Here is a 17130-nt window from a genome sequence, read left to right as displayed (position 1 = left end):
GCTCTCTCCCAAGCTCTACGTTCCCTGACAGACGGCGGCTGGAGGCCATTTGGCACTTTCCCTGGTCTCACATGCCTCCACTGGAGACAATGGATCCCCCCCAGTCCTGCCCGGGTCACTACAGGTGCCCCCATCATGAGTGACGTTGAGCTGGCCAAGTCCACGCGAGATCAAACACAACCCTGACACGGCCCTCAATGAAGTCAAGTTTGGCACCCCTGCTATAGTGCTATTCCATGCTTATGTCTAAGAGACTCCAAAACATTATTTAATGCAATAAACCTTGCTACTATACTGTAGTTTTAAAGGTAAACTAACATGATTAGCTATTTAATGTGTAAAAAAATATGATGTATATTTAGATTCCTAAATTAGTGATATAATAAAAACATGTGCACGTTTTTCAAGTTTATAAGAACTATTAGCAAAGTTAGAAAGCTTACCTTGGAGGTCTTCTTATTCAACCGCCTGCTCAGGCAGGAGACCCTGGCCTATACCATTTCAGATAGATGGCTGTCCAGTCTCCTTAAAAACGTCCAATTAAGGTATGTCTTGCAACACAGTTTGAAAATAATCTTCAAATTAAATCATTTTATACAGATAGTATTAGGTTGCAATAGGTAAAAAGACTCTAATCTGTATAGACCTGATTTAAACACTAACCACTATTATTCTGTTTAGTTTTTAATTACATGGATTTTTTTCCCTCATGTTCAACAAAGTTCCTTTCATTTTTTATAATAAAAACAATTGAAATTAGTATTTCAGTTCCACAAGACTTCATTTATACAGATTTTATTTACAACAAATTGTATTTAAATTCTTCTTCTTTTTAAATTATTATTCCCAAAAACCCCATTGAAAAAAGCAAGATTAAGGAAGACATAAACAAAAGCCAGGCTTCCACGGTTGATTCTTGGATGTATTCTAGATGAGTAACAGCAGTGATTCTTTCTGATACCAAAGAGACTGTCTAGGAAGCAGTATTGCTACCTTATTTATTTCGCCTGATATTGAAATAGAAATGGTTTTAAAATTGCGACACTCAAAAGGCATATATAGTTTTAATTGTAAAGCTTTTTATGACAAACAAATTGAGATATGTACAGAGTGAAAACATATGGGGAGGGCACTTCAATCCATAATTGATTAAATCTATATTTTTTACGCTTCAAGAATCTATTTTTAAAAAATTGCAATTTTTAAGAAAAATACATGATTTTGAAAGCTAAACAACTGCATTAAAATGGCAACAATAATTTTTCATACTCAACAGCTTTAAAATAACTGAAGTCAAAGAAAATATAGATACATTAACTTTTCAATTGTTAAAAGAATTTTCAGTAGAACACTTGTATTAGTTTGTTGTAGCAAACAGACAGACACCATAAAGGCCAACTATGTTATGCATTTTTTGCACTGTAGCTTTCTTCATGTAATGAACGGAATAGTCTTTCTTGGTCTCTATGCACACACACACACACACACACACACAGAATAGCAAACATTGCAGTCAGAAATAAATCCTTTAAAAAAATTATAGTTTTCTTTAGAACGGCTGTGCATGTCTTAAAAATGATTTAGAATAAGTGTTTCTGATCTCAGGTAACCACAGCACTTTTCTACTGTTTATTAAAAGCAGCTGCTCCTTTTTTCACATTTTTGACCAAATCTGAATAAAAAATGTGGCTCTTTTAAGATTGTGGAACTTGGTCTCCATTTAGTGATTAAACCAAAATTGAACTTATTTCATTTAAATGATTTTAAAGTCTAAATCAGTTAACCAAATACAGTTCATTGAAATACATTACTTTCACGTATCCAGTATTTTTTGTCTTCTGTCATATAGAAGAATGCTAAGATCCCTGACATTCTCTACATTTTATTTCCTCTCTCCACACACACACACACACATACACACACCTATTTCAATACAATACCCCATTCATTTAATGAAATAGACAACAGCTTATATAATACTGTTAGCCTTCAAAATGGCTAACATCTCAAGACTAATGAAATATCACATTTCATAGACATGATCATTAATGTTCATTATTTGAAATGTTCTGTACAGAAGGAGCTGAATCAAGACCTAGCAACGTCCCAAGATAAGTTTGTTCTCTAGGATCCAATATCTGTTCAGGTTTAACCGGATGAACTATATTTGCTGGCTGTGGAGTAAGAGTATATTTTTCAAGAAATTCCAGCTCTGTTGTTTGCTGATAATCTGCTGGAGCGGGTTGTGAAGGAGGAGTTGGGTGAGATGAAGATGTAACAGGAGACGGTTGCTGTACAAGATCAGGCGGAGTTTCACGTATTCGAACAGATATCAGGGTCACTGGGACACACGTCTCCGAGGGGACCTTCTGTAGCATTGCCTTGGTATCCCCTTGGTGAGTTGTCTTCTGATCCACAAATGGTTTAGAATCCCCTGGAAAAGCTTTGTCGTCTGGTGTGAACTGAGCTGGTAACGACACATTTTTTTCATCTGGCAATGAGTTCTGCAGTTCTTCCGAAGATTTCCCTCCATGTACGTGATCTGTATGGTATTTTAGTTTATCCTTTCGTTTGAATGTTGAATTGCAGTATTGACAATTGAAAGGGCGAGCATCTGAATGGATAACCATGTGTTTAGTTAATGTCTTCTTTATCCTGAAGGACTGGTTACAAACTTGGCATTTGTACGGTTTCTCACCTGCATTAAAAAAAAAAACCCAATATTAATAGAATAAATATGCTACCTTTTGTATCCTATCTACTTATTTAATCTTTGTTATATAACAAAACATTGTTAGCAAGTAATTTCTATAGAATACAGAACATCTGACACATGCCTGAGAAAAAAACCCACAAAAGTCATTTTAATGTTTACTATTATTTCATTTTTTTACAAAATACATAATTAATTTTAAGAATACACAGAAAACCTTCCATTTACACCAAACTTTGTTTCAGGTTAGAACAAAGCTTCGGAATATGCAAAACTGATAAAACACCACCATTAACTGATACTCTGTGATTTGCAATAAATTCAGATGACCTGATTCATGTTGATTGACAGCCTTGGATGAAAAATGGGCTGAGCTACTTAGGTTAACAGAAAGCATTGCAGGGCATGGGAAGACGAGGATGGGTGGAAAGCGAGGTCTTACTTTTGTAGTTTTGCTTCAAGAGGATTTCCTCCCCCTCCCTCAAAAGTTCATCAAATAAATAAAAAAAACCTTTTAAAATTCATACCTCAATAATCACACATTAATCACATTAGTTTTCATTACATTAGTTGTAATCACAGAAGATTCTTTAGCAAATCAATAAACTGTTATTGATTTAAAATTAAGAACAATGCTCAAAATGTTCTGGATTAAATATTTTCACTACCCAAAATAGAGGAAATTGAAAAAAAAAAGAAAAAAAAAAGCAAGCATTCTCTTTTGCTGCAAAAAAATTCTTAAAAACAGAAGGATATCCCAACTGAGTTTTTAGGCCACTCTTATTTTTTTTACCTGAATGTGTCCTAAAATGCATATCTAAACTTGATTTCCCCTTAAAAACCTTCTTGCAGACTTCGCATTGATGAAATGTTGCTTTGTACCTTCGAAGAAAAGCAAGTAAATGAAATATATTAGAAAATAAACTTTTGACCAAGGAATGTTTTCTGGAATAAATTTCAATATTAAATTAAACTTACTTTTGCCATACTTTTTCTCCTAGATGAACACTTTTATAATGAACAGTGAGATGATCTCTTCGGCCAAAGCACTTTCCACATTCCTCACACTGATGGGCTTTCTCTCCTAAGACGAAGCAATAATATATTCTGAATTGACTTCATAAAACTCCCAGGAAGCAAAATAATGCCAGAGGCATCCAACTATTTCTGATTTGGGGCCATTTTCTCTCTGTCTAACCTCTTGTGGCCCAGCAGGATCCGGTGGAGCTGCCGATGGACTCAGAGAGCGAGGAACCCTACGAGTCTGCCAGGGAAGACGTGGAGGACCCTGGGCAGGGCTCAGACTCAGAGCAGGGACCAGAGAGGCTGTTTGGCCACCAGGAGGTGCCTGAGGCATGGAGCCTCAGTGGGGAGGATCAAAGGGAGTTTGTCCCTGACGCAAGATTAAGAAGGGCGGAGAAACGGAGGCAGCAGCTCCGGAGGCAGACTCAGAGAGGATAATTAAGCCCAGGTGGTTGTGGCTTGGCCCCTCCCAAGAGAGTATATAAGTGGAGAAGTTGGGAGGGGTCATTTGCAGGACACAACCGTTTGAAACAGTATTGGAATACTCTGTCTGTCTTGTATCTGTGCCTGTTGGATTTTGGGTTGCTGCCAACTATTCTTGCATGTGAGTCTTGTCTGGGCCTTCAGCCAAAGGAGTCGAAAACTCCGTGATTAAAGAGTGGCAAACAGCCAAGCCTGCGTCTGGGTGATTCGCAGGCCGGAGGGGGGGTCAGAACACTAACCCACCTACAAGATTATTGTGGAGAAAATAATAGAAGGGAATATTATGTAAGTCACCTTGAGCTCCATAAAATAAAGGATATAAATAAAATAAATAAATTAGGGATCAGTGTCCAAGGCTCATCAGTACATGATAATATATATGTCGCCAAGACTGGGACTCAGGGAGAAAAGTAGGATTTACAAAATAAAATAAACTGCTCATAGGCTTAACTTGTCTTTTAAAATTAAATTTATTATCGAGTCAAGGTGTGTGTGTGGGGGGGGAGGGGGGATGGAATTGAGTTTACTGTGTCCTGGTTCCACCACTAATTTCACCACTGATCTACATTCTGTGACCCTTGGCTGCTGAAAAAAATAACTTTAAAATATGCAGTTCCTCCATGAGAAAACCGTTGCATTCTGGTATACCTCAGTGTTTTCCATGAGTAGAAGCCGTTTCATTCATGGAATATCTGTTCTGCAAATAACAGTCGGGCCACATATGTTGGCATACATCCTCTTCATCTCTAACCAGTCATGGTGAAAACAGACATCCTTTCCTTTCAGCAGTCCATTATTTTGTGAAATATAAACGAACACTATGTTCCTGGATTCTTTGATTGAAAAAGGTAACGTCAATGCCACTCCTTACCTGAATGTATCTTTTTGTGTTTTGTAAGGTGATCATGGCGAATAAATGTTTTTCCACATTCTTCACATTCATATCTCTTATCATCATGGTGGACTCGCAGATGAAGCCAGTATTAACAGGAATACAAGATTAGCATCTGCATGCTTAATGTACCATGATATTCAAATCTGAAAATCTAAATTAGTATAACTTACACTAAGGTTACAAAACTTATATTAAGTATAACTTAAGTGTGAAAATCTACATTAATATAACCCAACAATGATACCATCTACTCTGAGACATTGCTGTACTATTTCTGGGTAGATACTGTATGCTGCTACTGATTTTATTAAGTCTAAATAGTTTTGAATTTGGGGGGAAAATGGGTCATGGAATCTAGTTGCCTTAATTCCAAGTGGATGGGTAAAAATTATATTTAAATTTTGTACCCATCTACTTGGAAATATGACAATTCAGAGGAGCAAACTTTGGTACGGATTGCTTATCAATAGTCCATTTTTTGCTAAAATCTAAAAATAACTTCCCCCATAGGGATTTCTCTTATTGCAGTAATTCATACTGAATTTTAATTCTACTCTTTAATGACAAACTACCTATAAACACCATAACAAAGTCATTTCAGAGCATAACCGATCGTGGCATTATAGTATAGAATGTATCACCTATAGGAGCTTCCATGACGAAAACTCTGTCCACAAATGCTACAGAGATGTGGTTTTTCTCCACTGTGAATTCTCAAATGCTCCTTTAAAGTTGTTCTGTAAGGAAGAAATTCAGATATAAAGACGGTTTTTCCCCTAATCCTTTTACAATAATACATTTCATTGTAATGCATTCAAAATGGCGACAGTCCAATTTCCTGCAAAGTGTAACTGATATCTCTTGATAATGGACAAACTGTTACCAGATTCTGGCAACATTGCCAATGACCACTGACCGCTGGGCTTGGCCTTTTGGGGAAATGCATGTATGTTTCTGACATTTCTCCCAGCACAGCATGTAGCACCCAGGGCATTCTAAAAATATTAGTGCAATACTTTGGAACACCATTGTACATCCACAGTCTTTGGGGTCTCTGTAGAAGTGTACGTGTAACTGAAGATAAGGAGTTTATCGTTCCTTTTTAAAATTATAAGATTCTGCCATTTTATTTCGTGTATAGATTAAATTTTAATTTTAGAAATTAATCTGCTGTCCAATTCCAATCCTAATAAAATCACTGCTGATATTCATAGGAGGAACACAAACTTAGTTATCATTTTAAGTCACACAAACTCACAAAATTGAGAATTCTGCTATGCTGTGTAGTTGAATGTGTAAATACACAGAATATAAAATAAACTAAGTAAGTGTGCCGATAGCACATAAGATGCCTGAGAAGGAAAAAGAAAGAGAGGAAAGGAAGAATCTGAAAAAGGCCGTTTAACACATTGACCAAAGGCTCTTGCTCTGCCTGTCCACATTCTTGTCTATTGGGAATGAAGGCTCTGGTGATCTGCACAGTCTTCCTTTGGGTTCTTTCTTAGTCTTTCTTAGCGTTTACCAATCATCAAGTCTCAGGCGCCTTATCTTTATTAAGCAGGAAAAGCCTTTGCTACAGAGAAGAAAATGATGGTTTAGGATAGAGCGCTTCCCAAATGCATCTCTCTTGAGGATCATTCTGCAGCTGTTATAGTCCCAGAAAAGGTTGCTGACATATTAATGAGTTTCTGAACTGCAAAGCAGCCTTTCTTTTTTTAATTCAAAGTGCTGCACAACCCTCATTTTATCTAACCTAAGCAGCAGAAAAAAATAAACAAATATTTCACCGATATAAACATGGGAGCCAGGAAGTGATGGACTTTCTTTAGGCCCAGAAACTGGCTGGGTGTTTTTAGACAGATTCTTCTTCTTCTTCTTTTTTTGCCCAACCTATCTCAAAGAGTTTTGTGAGGATCAAAGGAGGAAGGAGCATTGTTCATTCTGCCTTGAGTTACACAAGATAAACAAGGTATGGACATCGAATAAAAACATACACCAGAAACCCTACAATTCAATGGAGTTCCCCCTCGGCTCAGTATATAGAAATGCTGATTGATGAGTAAAGACTTGGGAAATAAATGGAACGGGATATTCTGAGAAACATATGTGCGCTAATTAGCATCAAAAGAAGTTCTCCACCATACAATTACATTGTTCAACTGCTCTTACAATATATATTTTTAAATATTGATGAATTCATAGATCTGCTTTCTATTTAATTTATATTAAACACAGCATGTGTATTAAGCATACCTTTCTCTAACTGATTTTCCACAAATAAAGCAAGTCCATTTTCTCTTTCCTCCATGAGTGCATTCAATATGGCGCTTCAGATTTCCAGTGTCATTAAACTGGCGACCACAAATATCACATGGAAAAGGTCCTGAAAAGACACAGGAATTCAATTTTACATTTATGCAACTTGAGCAAGTGATCGGAATCTAAACTCATGTTTTGGAACACAAAAATACAAAATGGAACAAAATATTTTCTTCGTTTTGAAATACCTAACCACAAGAACATCAATCATCCGTTTTTAAACAGTTCATCATTTCTTTCCCGGAAGTTGCAACTGGTAATTCTGACATAATAAATTAAGCTTACCAAAACTTTACTACCAAAAAGGAAAACATTTTGTACAGCTTTGTATATATTTTTTTGCATTCTCTTCTTTTTGTAAAACTTAAACACATTTTTATGGACACCTTGGTAGGACATTAAATTATGGTGTCATAACTATCAATAGTGACTTCCTTGACCAGTTTATCTATGAATTGTCTGCCATTTGATTCTTTCCTGTATTTTTGCCAATATCTAAAACTCTAGGTCTCACATAGCCAAAGTGGGTTGATCAGCCCCTAAGGTTTTTGAAATTTGATTCTATGACTCAAATAATCGTTTAGCATTGTATTAGCATAAAGAGCCAAACTACCTCTTGAAGTCTTCGTGAACAGGAGAAAGCAATTGTTTTAACAGATGTTTATTAAATGAACAATTTTCCTCAAAATGTACCAAATTACCAATAGTGACTTGCAGAAAAGAAACGCCAGATTGAAGATGGCTCTTAAAAAGCAGTGTCATGATTTATCTTTATAAAATCCATTTATCCTTAAACAAAATTAGAAACACAGAAATAGTTATCCCCTCTTCTGTAGCTTCTGGGTAGCTAAGCAAATCTGCTGTTTCCATGTCAACATCACAAGCACAGCTTTTAAAGCTCCAAAACCAAGGAGGGGGGGGGGGGGATGCCAAGAAGTGTAGTTATAACTTCCATGTATTGTTGAATCCCAATAACCTTAAGTCCTTCTCTGTTGTTTTTTTATATTGAGAGGTACTTCAAAAAATAAACATCCCCTAATCTTTCTATTTCAAGTATAATAGAGTTGTGCTAATGCATTAAGTAGAATTGCAGCAATTTTTCCCCCTAATAGATTTTAATGACAAAATTGACAAAAAAAATTGTCAATGTTCTTTTATTTGTCTGATTATTCAGCAAACACACAAATTTGTTACATGCGACTAAACAAATAATGAAATATAAACAGATCAATGTTTCATATGTTACTTTAGTTCTCAGCAACAAAGAAAATGGTTTAGGAGAAAATTTTTAATCATTTCTGTTCAAAGTCTAAAAATTTACTGTTTCCAAGAAAACTGGGAGAACAGAGTGTCCAAAGGTTTAGTAGCTCACAAAGCTATTACATTTTTTTAAAAAAACCAAACAGGAAGGGACCCTGATAACTTTCCCCACCTCTCCTCTGTTGTTGGGCTTATATTTTTTTGCATTTTTCAGAATTCATTGAGAAACAGTTTTTGTAATTTTAAACTAATGTTAAAAATCAAGTAATTGGTCAGGTTAATGGAAAATTGGCCTGGATCAGCTTTAGACTAAAGTGGTGGAATCAAATAGATGGGCTGAAGTGGAGGATGGGGGAAATAACCTGTGAGCTGCAAAACATATATAGTAGAACCTCCAGTCACCACCGTAATCCCTTCCATGACTTGGGTGGCAACCTGATTTGGTTGTGACCGGAAGCGAGACTGACTGCACGTGCGCGTACAAATAAATGGCGCGGAAGGGGAAATAGCCGTGGCTGTATTTGATCGCCAATATTTGTTCGCAACCAGATGCAAAAATTTTGCGTCACCCGATTTGGTTGTGGTCAGAAGCGTTCATGACCAGGCGTTCTACTGTACTGTAAATCCCTAACTAAAACTAGATTAACTGAAATTTGAGGGGTTTTTTTCCAGTCTCTAAATAAGGATTTGTTTAATTAATTTGTCCAAAAATTGAACCTCACCTTCAAGCAGTTTAAAGAATTGTTTAAACACTGTGAATAGAGATTTGGAAAACTGGTGTACAGAATTCAATTCAGCTAATGAATTAAAAACATATTTGCACTGAATATTTTCTTACCTAAATGGAACTTTTCTTGATGTTTCAATCTCGTAAAACGGGATTTAAAATGCTCTTCACAATAGGTACATTTGAAAGGCTTGTTCTGAGTATGAAGAATTCTGTGTTCTTCCAAGTGAGGTCTTCGTGTGAAAGACTTATTGCAAATCTGTAGCAATAACAATAGGCAATGATTAAGTAAAATACACAACGTTCAGCTTCCTGGAGAAAGTCAAGTTATCCATGAAAATATATACACAAACCCAATCTTATCACTCAAAGGAATGAATTATAAGAAAGCACATTACATTTACATTTGCAAACAAGCTGAGAATTTTAGGTGCAAAATGTACCAAAAATTTGGGTTTGGCTTATCCAAGTATAGGCTTATCCACAGGTATCCACAGTAATATTTTTAAAGTATTTGTAATTTTTGTATACACTCAAATGAAATTATCTATAATATTTTAACCACAATACAATGAAAAATGTGGATTGGCTTATCCGTAGATAATGCCTTTTTCATAATCTTTTGGTTGAAAATTTGAGGGTTGGGCTTATCTACTGATATGTATATGTGAATACATATGGTAGCTTTCGGGAAATAACTTTACTCTGCAATTGCATAGTTATGACTATTTTGCTTCTCTGTTAATCTTGTTACAATACAATACAATAGCAGAGTTGGAAGGGACTTTGGAGGTCTTCTAGTCCAACCCCCTACCTAGGCAGGAAACCCTAAACCCTTTCAGACAGATGGCTATCCAATATCTTCTTAAAGACTTGTGTCAGTGTTGGGGCTTGAACTTTTATCATAACTTTAGCATATACGGTGATTTACTCAGTGTGGATTGCTACATACTATTTTCTCCACTAAAGTTACTTTATTGAAGCGTTCACCAAAAAGATCATGCGTCAATAAGCCACAAAGTCATATTACGGTACTTTTTATTTTTATTATCCTGAACCCAACTGCAACGTACACTATTTTCACACTAAACTACATAATGAAACGTAGGATTTCCCATTTATCCATAACATTATGATTTAGTCACTTAATTGTTTTAGCAGGTCAATGTACTCAAACAACATCTGCATGTTATTCTCGCAGCATAAAAACAGCAGCATAACCAAGAGCATGGAGCAAAGCTTTTGTTCATGTTCTGGAATTTCAAAAATCCCTTTCCTCCTGCAGCTCCTTGACGAACATTCTAAAACAATTTACAATAGTTCTAAGTAGCAGTCGAAACAGCAAATTCAAGAACTTCAGTGAATAAATGCACAGCCTCCGATCTGGATTCAAGTCACAGATTTAAAAAAAATAAGTCAGAAGTATCAAATAATTTCAGTGAAACCAAAATCATACTTACCTCACATTTCCATCCTTCACTTTTTTTCTTCCTGGTAGATAGAAACTCTTGTACATTTTCAGGATGAAATCTACGGAGGGAATCTACTAAGACATTATTTATTTAATCAATATAACACAAGAAACAAATCACTAGTTTGCATTTTGTTGCTGCTTGCTGGCCTAATTGTATAATTATGAAAAAGAAATATTATCCTGTATTGCATATAAAGAAAGCAAAATATTTGAAGTTTCTTAATCTATATTCCCATTTGAAAAGTTCTGTATATAACCCAAGCTGAAATTTACGATTTGACATCAGCACAAATGTCAACTGTTTTTTTAAAGTGCTTTTAGTCATCCTCTTTAAGGACTTTTTGCCCCAATTTATTTAAATCACCTTTCAATATTCACCAAACAGAACAGAAGGACATATATTAAAAAGAATATGTAATACTACTGAACATACTGATGAGATCTCACTTCCCAAGCGCACATGCTTGGTAGAGAGCATATATCCTGATTTGATTCATGATGACTACAACTATTGATATACCACTTTATAAATATGCACAATTTTACTCAGCCGGAGGAGGTCCTCTAGATTTTCCTCATCTCCAGGCAGGGCATGATTGGAAAAGGCTCATGTATGTTATGTGTGCTTTTAACACCCGACACATTTAAAATAAGTTGCCATGTATTTAACTGGATTATTGTTTACATCTAATATCCTGCAGCATAGTGTTAGATAATTTTATAATAAAAGGAAACTAAATGATCATTCTATTACCCAAAATGCAGTATCAATGATACTTGCCTTTTTACATGCTTTATCAGGGTCTTTTTGGTGGCGTGCAGTTTGTTACAATATGAACATTTGTGTTCCTTTTTATGAAATTCCAATGCACTGTTGTGTTTTTTCCTGTGTTCTGTTAAATTAGATTTGGTTGAATAACGCTGCTCGCAAATATCACATTCAAAAGGCTTTTCACCCGTATGCACTCGAGCATGGCTTTCAAATTTTCCTACAAAATAAAAGATATATATATTTTGTATTGTTCAAAGATGTTTTTAATTGCAGCATATTTTCTGAATAGTTAAACTGCCCAGAGTTATTGATTGAGATGGGCAGTTATAAAAATTAAATAAATAAAATAAATCTTACACATTATCAATTCCTATTCCTATAGTCCTGGAGCACAAAGCAACTAAGGATTAAAGATCATCATTATCTGAATGTGATTCTATAAACATGTCTAGAACTATATTAAGATTTAATTTAACTTTAAATAAACTAAGATTCTAAGCCCACACTGCAATTTTATTTTTATCTTGAATTATTCAGATGTTTGATCATCCATAAGAGAATGCAGGTTGGTTAGTCTTCATGTAGGTGTTTGCACTTGATATTATCAGGTACAAGAGCTTTGGCACAGTGGTGGGTTAAGGCTGGTACACCCCAGTACGGGTGTACTGGTGTGCCTGCTGGGAGCAGCAGGGATAGTTCCGGTACAGTGCTGTGGAGGGCCCACCCGCCCTCCTTACCTGTATTTGACCCAACCAGGCCATTTGTGCACGCACACGCGGTATACAGCGCCTGCGTGACATTCCGCCGAGCAGCTGGAGCGTTGCAGGGCAGGGGTGTGCATGCGTGCACAGCGCGTGTGCATGTGGTGGACGCCCGGCCCTGTCGCAGCATACCGGTTGCGATGGGATCCGGAACCCATTACTGCTTTGGCAGCTATAAAAGGCATCTTCAAATGATTTCATGTTTTTGTAATTGTAGCGTATTTTCTGAATTGTTAAACTGCCCAGAGTTATTGAGATGGGCAGTTATAAAAATTAAATAAATAAAAAAAATGTTTGATTGAACTGCAAGCCTAAAATTGCACATTGGGCAAAAGGGTATCCAGAATCAGGCTAGACTTTTTCTTCTCCAAGAAAGATGGCTATGCTTCTATTGACTTAATAGTAAACTGATAAGGTTACCAAAGTTACCACATACCAGTTGAGAAGCAATAATTTAAAGAGCAGTCCATTAATCTCTGGACTCTCCAGATGCTGTTGAATTGTAGCTCCGAACTATCCCATTTAGAACAACCAATGGTGAGGGGTAAAAATTCTATAACTCAATAGTATAACAGCCAAAAATCTCTATAACTAAATAGTGACAAACATGTGCAAGTCTGTTGCACTGTTTGAAATGAGCTACATGCATTTTTTCTTGCATGGAGTTTATATATCAGTGAAGCTAATTTGCTTTTTATTGAATGAACATTGTTTTATAATGCATATAAATTAGTATACCTTATAGTGTATATCACAATGCTAATATATTTTCATAACTGTAGGGACATATTCCTACATTGATTGAAAGCCCCAAATGACACAGGTAAAATTTGAGTGGAGATGAAACATTTGAATGAGGGAGAGACTTTTGTCTATATTTCTGAGGTCTAATTTAACATTACTTATTAATCTCAATATTGTTTGCCTGCAACTTGTGTGTATGTGTGAGAGCACGCAGTGTTCTTGAAATCCAGTTGTAGGCAGATTCAAAAGAAGATAACAGTTAATGTGACATGCATAGCAGTGTGGATATACCTTATAGTTCATTTTTATTGTACTTGTTAGTGAGGCCCAATGAAGTGATTCATTTACTAGACCTATAGTTCAATTAGTTCAAGACAACTGTACAGATGTGGTCATTAAATAACCTAACTTCCCAGGCTGTGTGACTGTTTCATCTTATTTCAGAAGCTAAGAGTTTCTCTAACGGCTTTCTGAGCATTTGAAAAATGGCTCTTATAAAGCTGTAAAATTAAAAAAAAAGTCTTTCAATTAGCAATCTGATAGCCATCTGGGTCTTCCTCAGCTAAATTAACTGCAGGATTGTTGCTGTGGGTAAAATAAGGAGGAGTATTATATATGCTGCCTTGAATGGTAGAGATATATTGTGTCAGCTTCTGTTCATTTAAGGATTCAGTGAAGCATTAATTTTTACAAGGGATGCCTAAAGTTTTGCATGTGCTGTTAAGTGCACCATGGATATATTTAAGATCTAAAGAATAATCACAATTCTATACATTGAATCTGGCCCTAGATGGTAAACCAAGATTGGAAATGACTTGATTGCTTTTGAGCCTATCCCTGCAAAGGTAAAAGACAAAACGTATTCTGATTTACCTGGTCGATCAAAACTTTTATCACACTTAGGACACTGCAAGCATTTTTTGCTGCTATTCTGAAGAATAGGTGTGATACATGTGGAAAGATTGTCTTCAGAAATATTTCCTGCTGGGCCATCTGGCTGAAGGGCCTCTTCACCACATTCTTTTTCGCTGTGTTCTTCAGACTCCGTATCGTCTTCCTCTTCCTGCCCATCAGTGTTGTATTCACTTCCGCTGTCTTCGGATTCATTGCTCTCCTTACTAGGAGCAACTGTATCTAGATTGGTATCTGATGCGTTGCCACTTTCATTGTCACTCTGATCAAACTTGGCTGGGCATTTACGATTTCGCACTGATCGTCTAGTACAAATTACTGACTTCTCAACCATTTTTCGCCCATGTTCTTTGTTCCGTGCAGGAGATTTGTGTGCTTTGGACAAATGATTTTCTAATGATTTCTTGTAGCAAAAATTACGATTACATAAAGTGCATTGATGATTGTTGGCTATTTTAGGTGTTTGTTCAGTTGTCTTTTCTAGCCGAGATGGGGTTTTTGTTTTCTCTTCAGATTGGGAAATGGAAACATTTTCACTATTTAGCAATTTAACTGCATCAATAATGTCTAAAAATTTTGCTGCTTCTAAAACTAAAGGTATTTCATTTTTATTTAAGAAAAACTGTGATGTGTAAAGAAACTCAAGCAGGTGATGGAAAACTGAATGCGTTACATGATCCAAGGTAATAACATTTGTGTTTGGATTTTTGCTCAAATAAGCATGGAAGTAACTGCTCCCAACAGCAACTACTACTTTATGGGAGTTAAATTCTTTACCATCAACAATTATAAGGAGGTCACAAAAAGACGGCTGCTTCTGTCGATCATCATTTAAATATTTCAGTAGATTTGTATTGTACTGCAAAGAAGTTAAAAGTTTTCTTTGATCGAGCAGCAGAGAAAGTTCTTTGGAATATGTCAGCTGGTCTCCAGGAGCTACTTCCGCAGAATCCACACGAGCCTCCTGTTCAGAGTCTTCTGTTAGGGGAATCTTCTCAGTTTGCTCCCTTGGGTGACCAAGATGTATTTTGTCATCTACATTTACATTAAGCCTTCTTCTCTTCTTCATTGCAATTGTGCCATGTAAAGATCAGAACTGTTATGAATAAGCCAAACTTTTCCAAACAAATAGTTGCTTCAGTGATACTTGAAGTTATGACCTGCAAATGGATTAAATAAGTTTCTTTGAAACCACTGGAAAAAAAAACTAGATTCATTCCATATTTTTTTTAACACCAGTTAATTTACATTTGGTGAGGTCCTGAGAATTGGCATCCACCCTCTCTTTCTATTTTCATAGAAAGTTTTGTTTTTTCTTTCCATATACATGCAGAGATATACATTCTCATAGGTAGTGTCAACATTTATCTATTGGCGTCTACAATGTATCACAATCTGTTTAAGAATATGAAAAGCACAATCAGGTAGCTTTCTTGGCACCCCGTATATCCCTCTTATTCCTTCCTTCCTTCCTTCCTTCCTCCCTTTTCCTTCCTTCCTTCCTTCCTTCCTTCCTTCCTTCCTTCCGTGGAGCCAGCAGGGCAAGGAGAGAGGCGGCGGGGGCGTAGAAACATTTTGCTCAGCCTGCATGCAGAGGCAACAGCCCAGCGGCTTGTCGACCAGAAAGGTGAACATTGTTCGGCAGTTCGAATCCCTGGCAGGGGCCTCCTGCCTGAGCAGGGGGTTAGGCTAGATGACCTCCAAGGTCCCTTCCAACTCTGTTTACTGTTTCCTAACGCCACGGGAAGGAAGGAAGGGGGGGGGAAAGCGGCCTCAGTCGCAGGGTGGGCGGCAGAAGAACGTGCGCCTGCCCCTTCCTCAACCGCTGAGAGCCCCCCGTTCCCCCCACCACCCGGCGACCTTTAACCGCGACGCGGCCTTCGGGGCCGATCCAAGGAGGTTCGGACTAGTTCTAAGCAGAGGGGAAACGGAGCCTGGGGGATGTCGGACTGACCCCTCCCCTCCCCTCCCCCCCCCCACACAGGGCCGGGGTGGCGGGAGTGAAGCTGCGTCCCTCGGAAACCCCCCGAAGCCCCCCCCCCACCCCCACCGCCGCGGCCTCCAGCGAGGGGAGGAGCCTCTCACGTACCGTCCCCCCCTGGCCGAGGAAAGGGGCAAGTAACGGTCCCGGGCTCTCGGGAACCCCGCCGCCGCCGCTGCTGCTGCTTCTTCTTCCCCATTTGCCTCCATCAGGAAAGGGGGGAAAAACACGCCCCCCCCTCAGGGAAAAAGACCCGTCGCGCCCCTTACGCCCCCCCCTCAGGTTTCCCCATCACTTCCGGGTTCCATGCGGAAGGGGAGGGGCGTATGTGTGTGAGAGTAAAGGCTGACGTCACGCAGACCCGAGTTTTTTGACAGGAAGCTGGTCTGTCTTTCCGGCTCTATGGCACGTGGATGGGGGGGGGGGGAAAGAGTCTGAGCAAGAGGGAAAGCGAAGGGGTGGCGCATGCGCAGAGGGGGAGGTTTCCTCTTTATCCTCCGGCTCCCAGGGAGCGTTCGTGGAATTTCCCTTTCAAAATCCTCAGCCGCCCCAGAAAGGAGACCGAGGGTGATAAAGCAGCGCTCAACCCAGTCGTCGCACCTGCTGTCTTGAGTTTTCCCTGGACAGCGTCCAGTGAACCAGATCTTTCCTGCAGAGAAAGATCCTGAATAGAGGAAATAACAATTGCAGCTTGGAATAAAAAAGGGAACGGCTGTTTTTATGCACTGAGTCTTCCTTGTAAGGAATGATTCACACGACACACTAAATTATCAGGTAGTTTTGATAATGGGTGGTGTGAACCCAGCCAGGGTTTGTAAATCATACTTCAGGGTTTCTCAACCTTGGCCACTGGAAGATGCCCGGACTTCAACTCCCAGAATTCCCCAGCCAGCATTCGCTTACAATCGCTTACAGCATTCGCTGGCTGGGGAATTCTGGGAGTTGAAGTCCGGACATCTTCAAGTGGCCAAGGTTGAGAAACACTGTCATAGTTATTACTTTGATATTATTATTATTATTATGGGCCATCAATTGCAGCTCTTAGCACAGACACGGCGGCGGGAGC

General features: G+C 38.0%; 1 protein-coding gene across 1 annotated transcript; it reads right to left on the bottom strand.

Annotated features, from left to right (window-relative positions):
* Positions 1-779: 779 nt before the first annotated feature.
* ZBTB41 (zinc finger and BTB domain containing 41) lies at positions 780-16391 on the bottom strand. Its single transcript, XM_032217962.1, has 11 exons — positions 16173-16391; positions 14045-15243; positions 11676-11883; positions 10881-10950; positions 9532-9679; positions 7368-7497; positions 5756-5851; positions 5091-5197; positions 3692-3797; positions 3507-3595; positions 780-2698 (listed from the first exon to the last, which is right to left on the bottom strand). The coding sequence occupies exons 2-11, from the start codon at positions 15150-15152 to the stop codon at positions 2046-2048; spliced, it is 2715 nt and encodes a 904-aa protein (XP_032073853.1). The 5' UTR covers positions 15153-15243; positions 16173-16391; the 3' UTR covers positions 780-2045.
* Positions 16392-17130: the final 739 nt, after the last annotated feature.

This window comes from Thamnophis elegans, chromosome 5 (assembly GCF_009769535.1).
Source record: "Thamnophis elegans isolate rThaEle1 chromosome 5, rThaEle1.pri, whole genome shotgun sequence".
Lineage (NCBI taxonomy): Eukaryota > Metazoa > Chordata > Lepidosauria > Squamata > Colubridae > Thamnophis > Thamnophis elegans.
The sequence above is the reverse complement of the archived record's forward strand: the minus strand, read 5'-3'. Positions and strand labels throughout refer to the sequence as shown.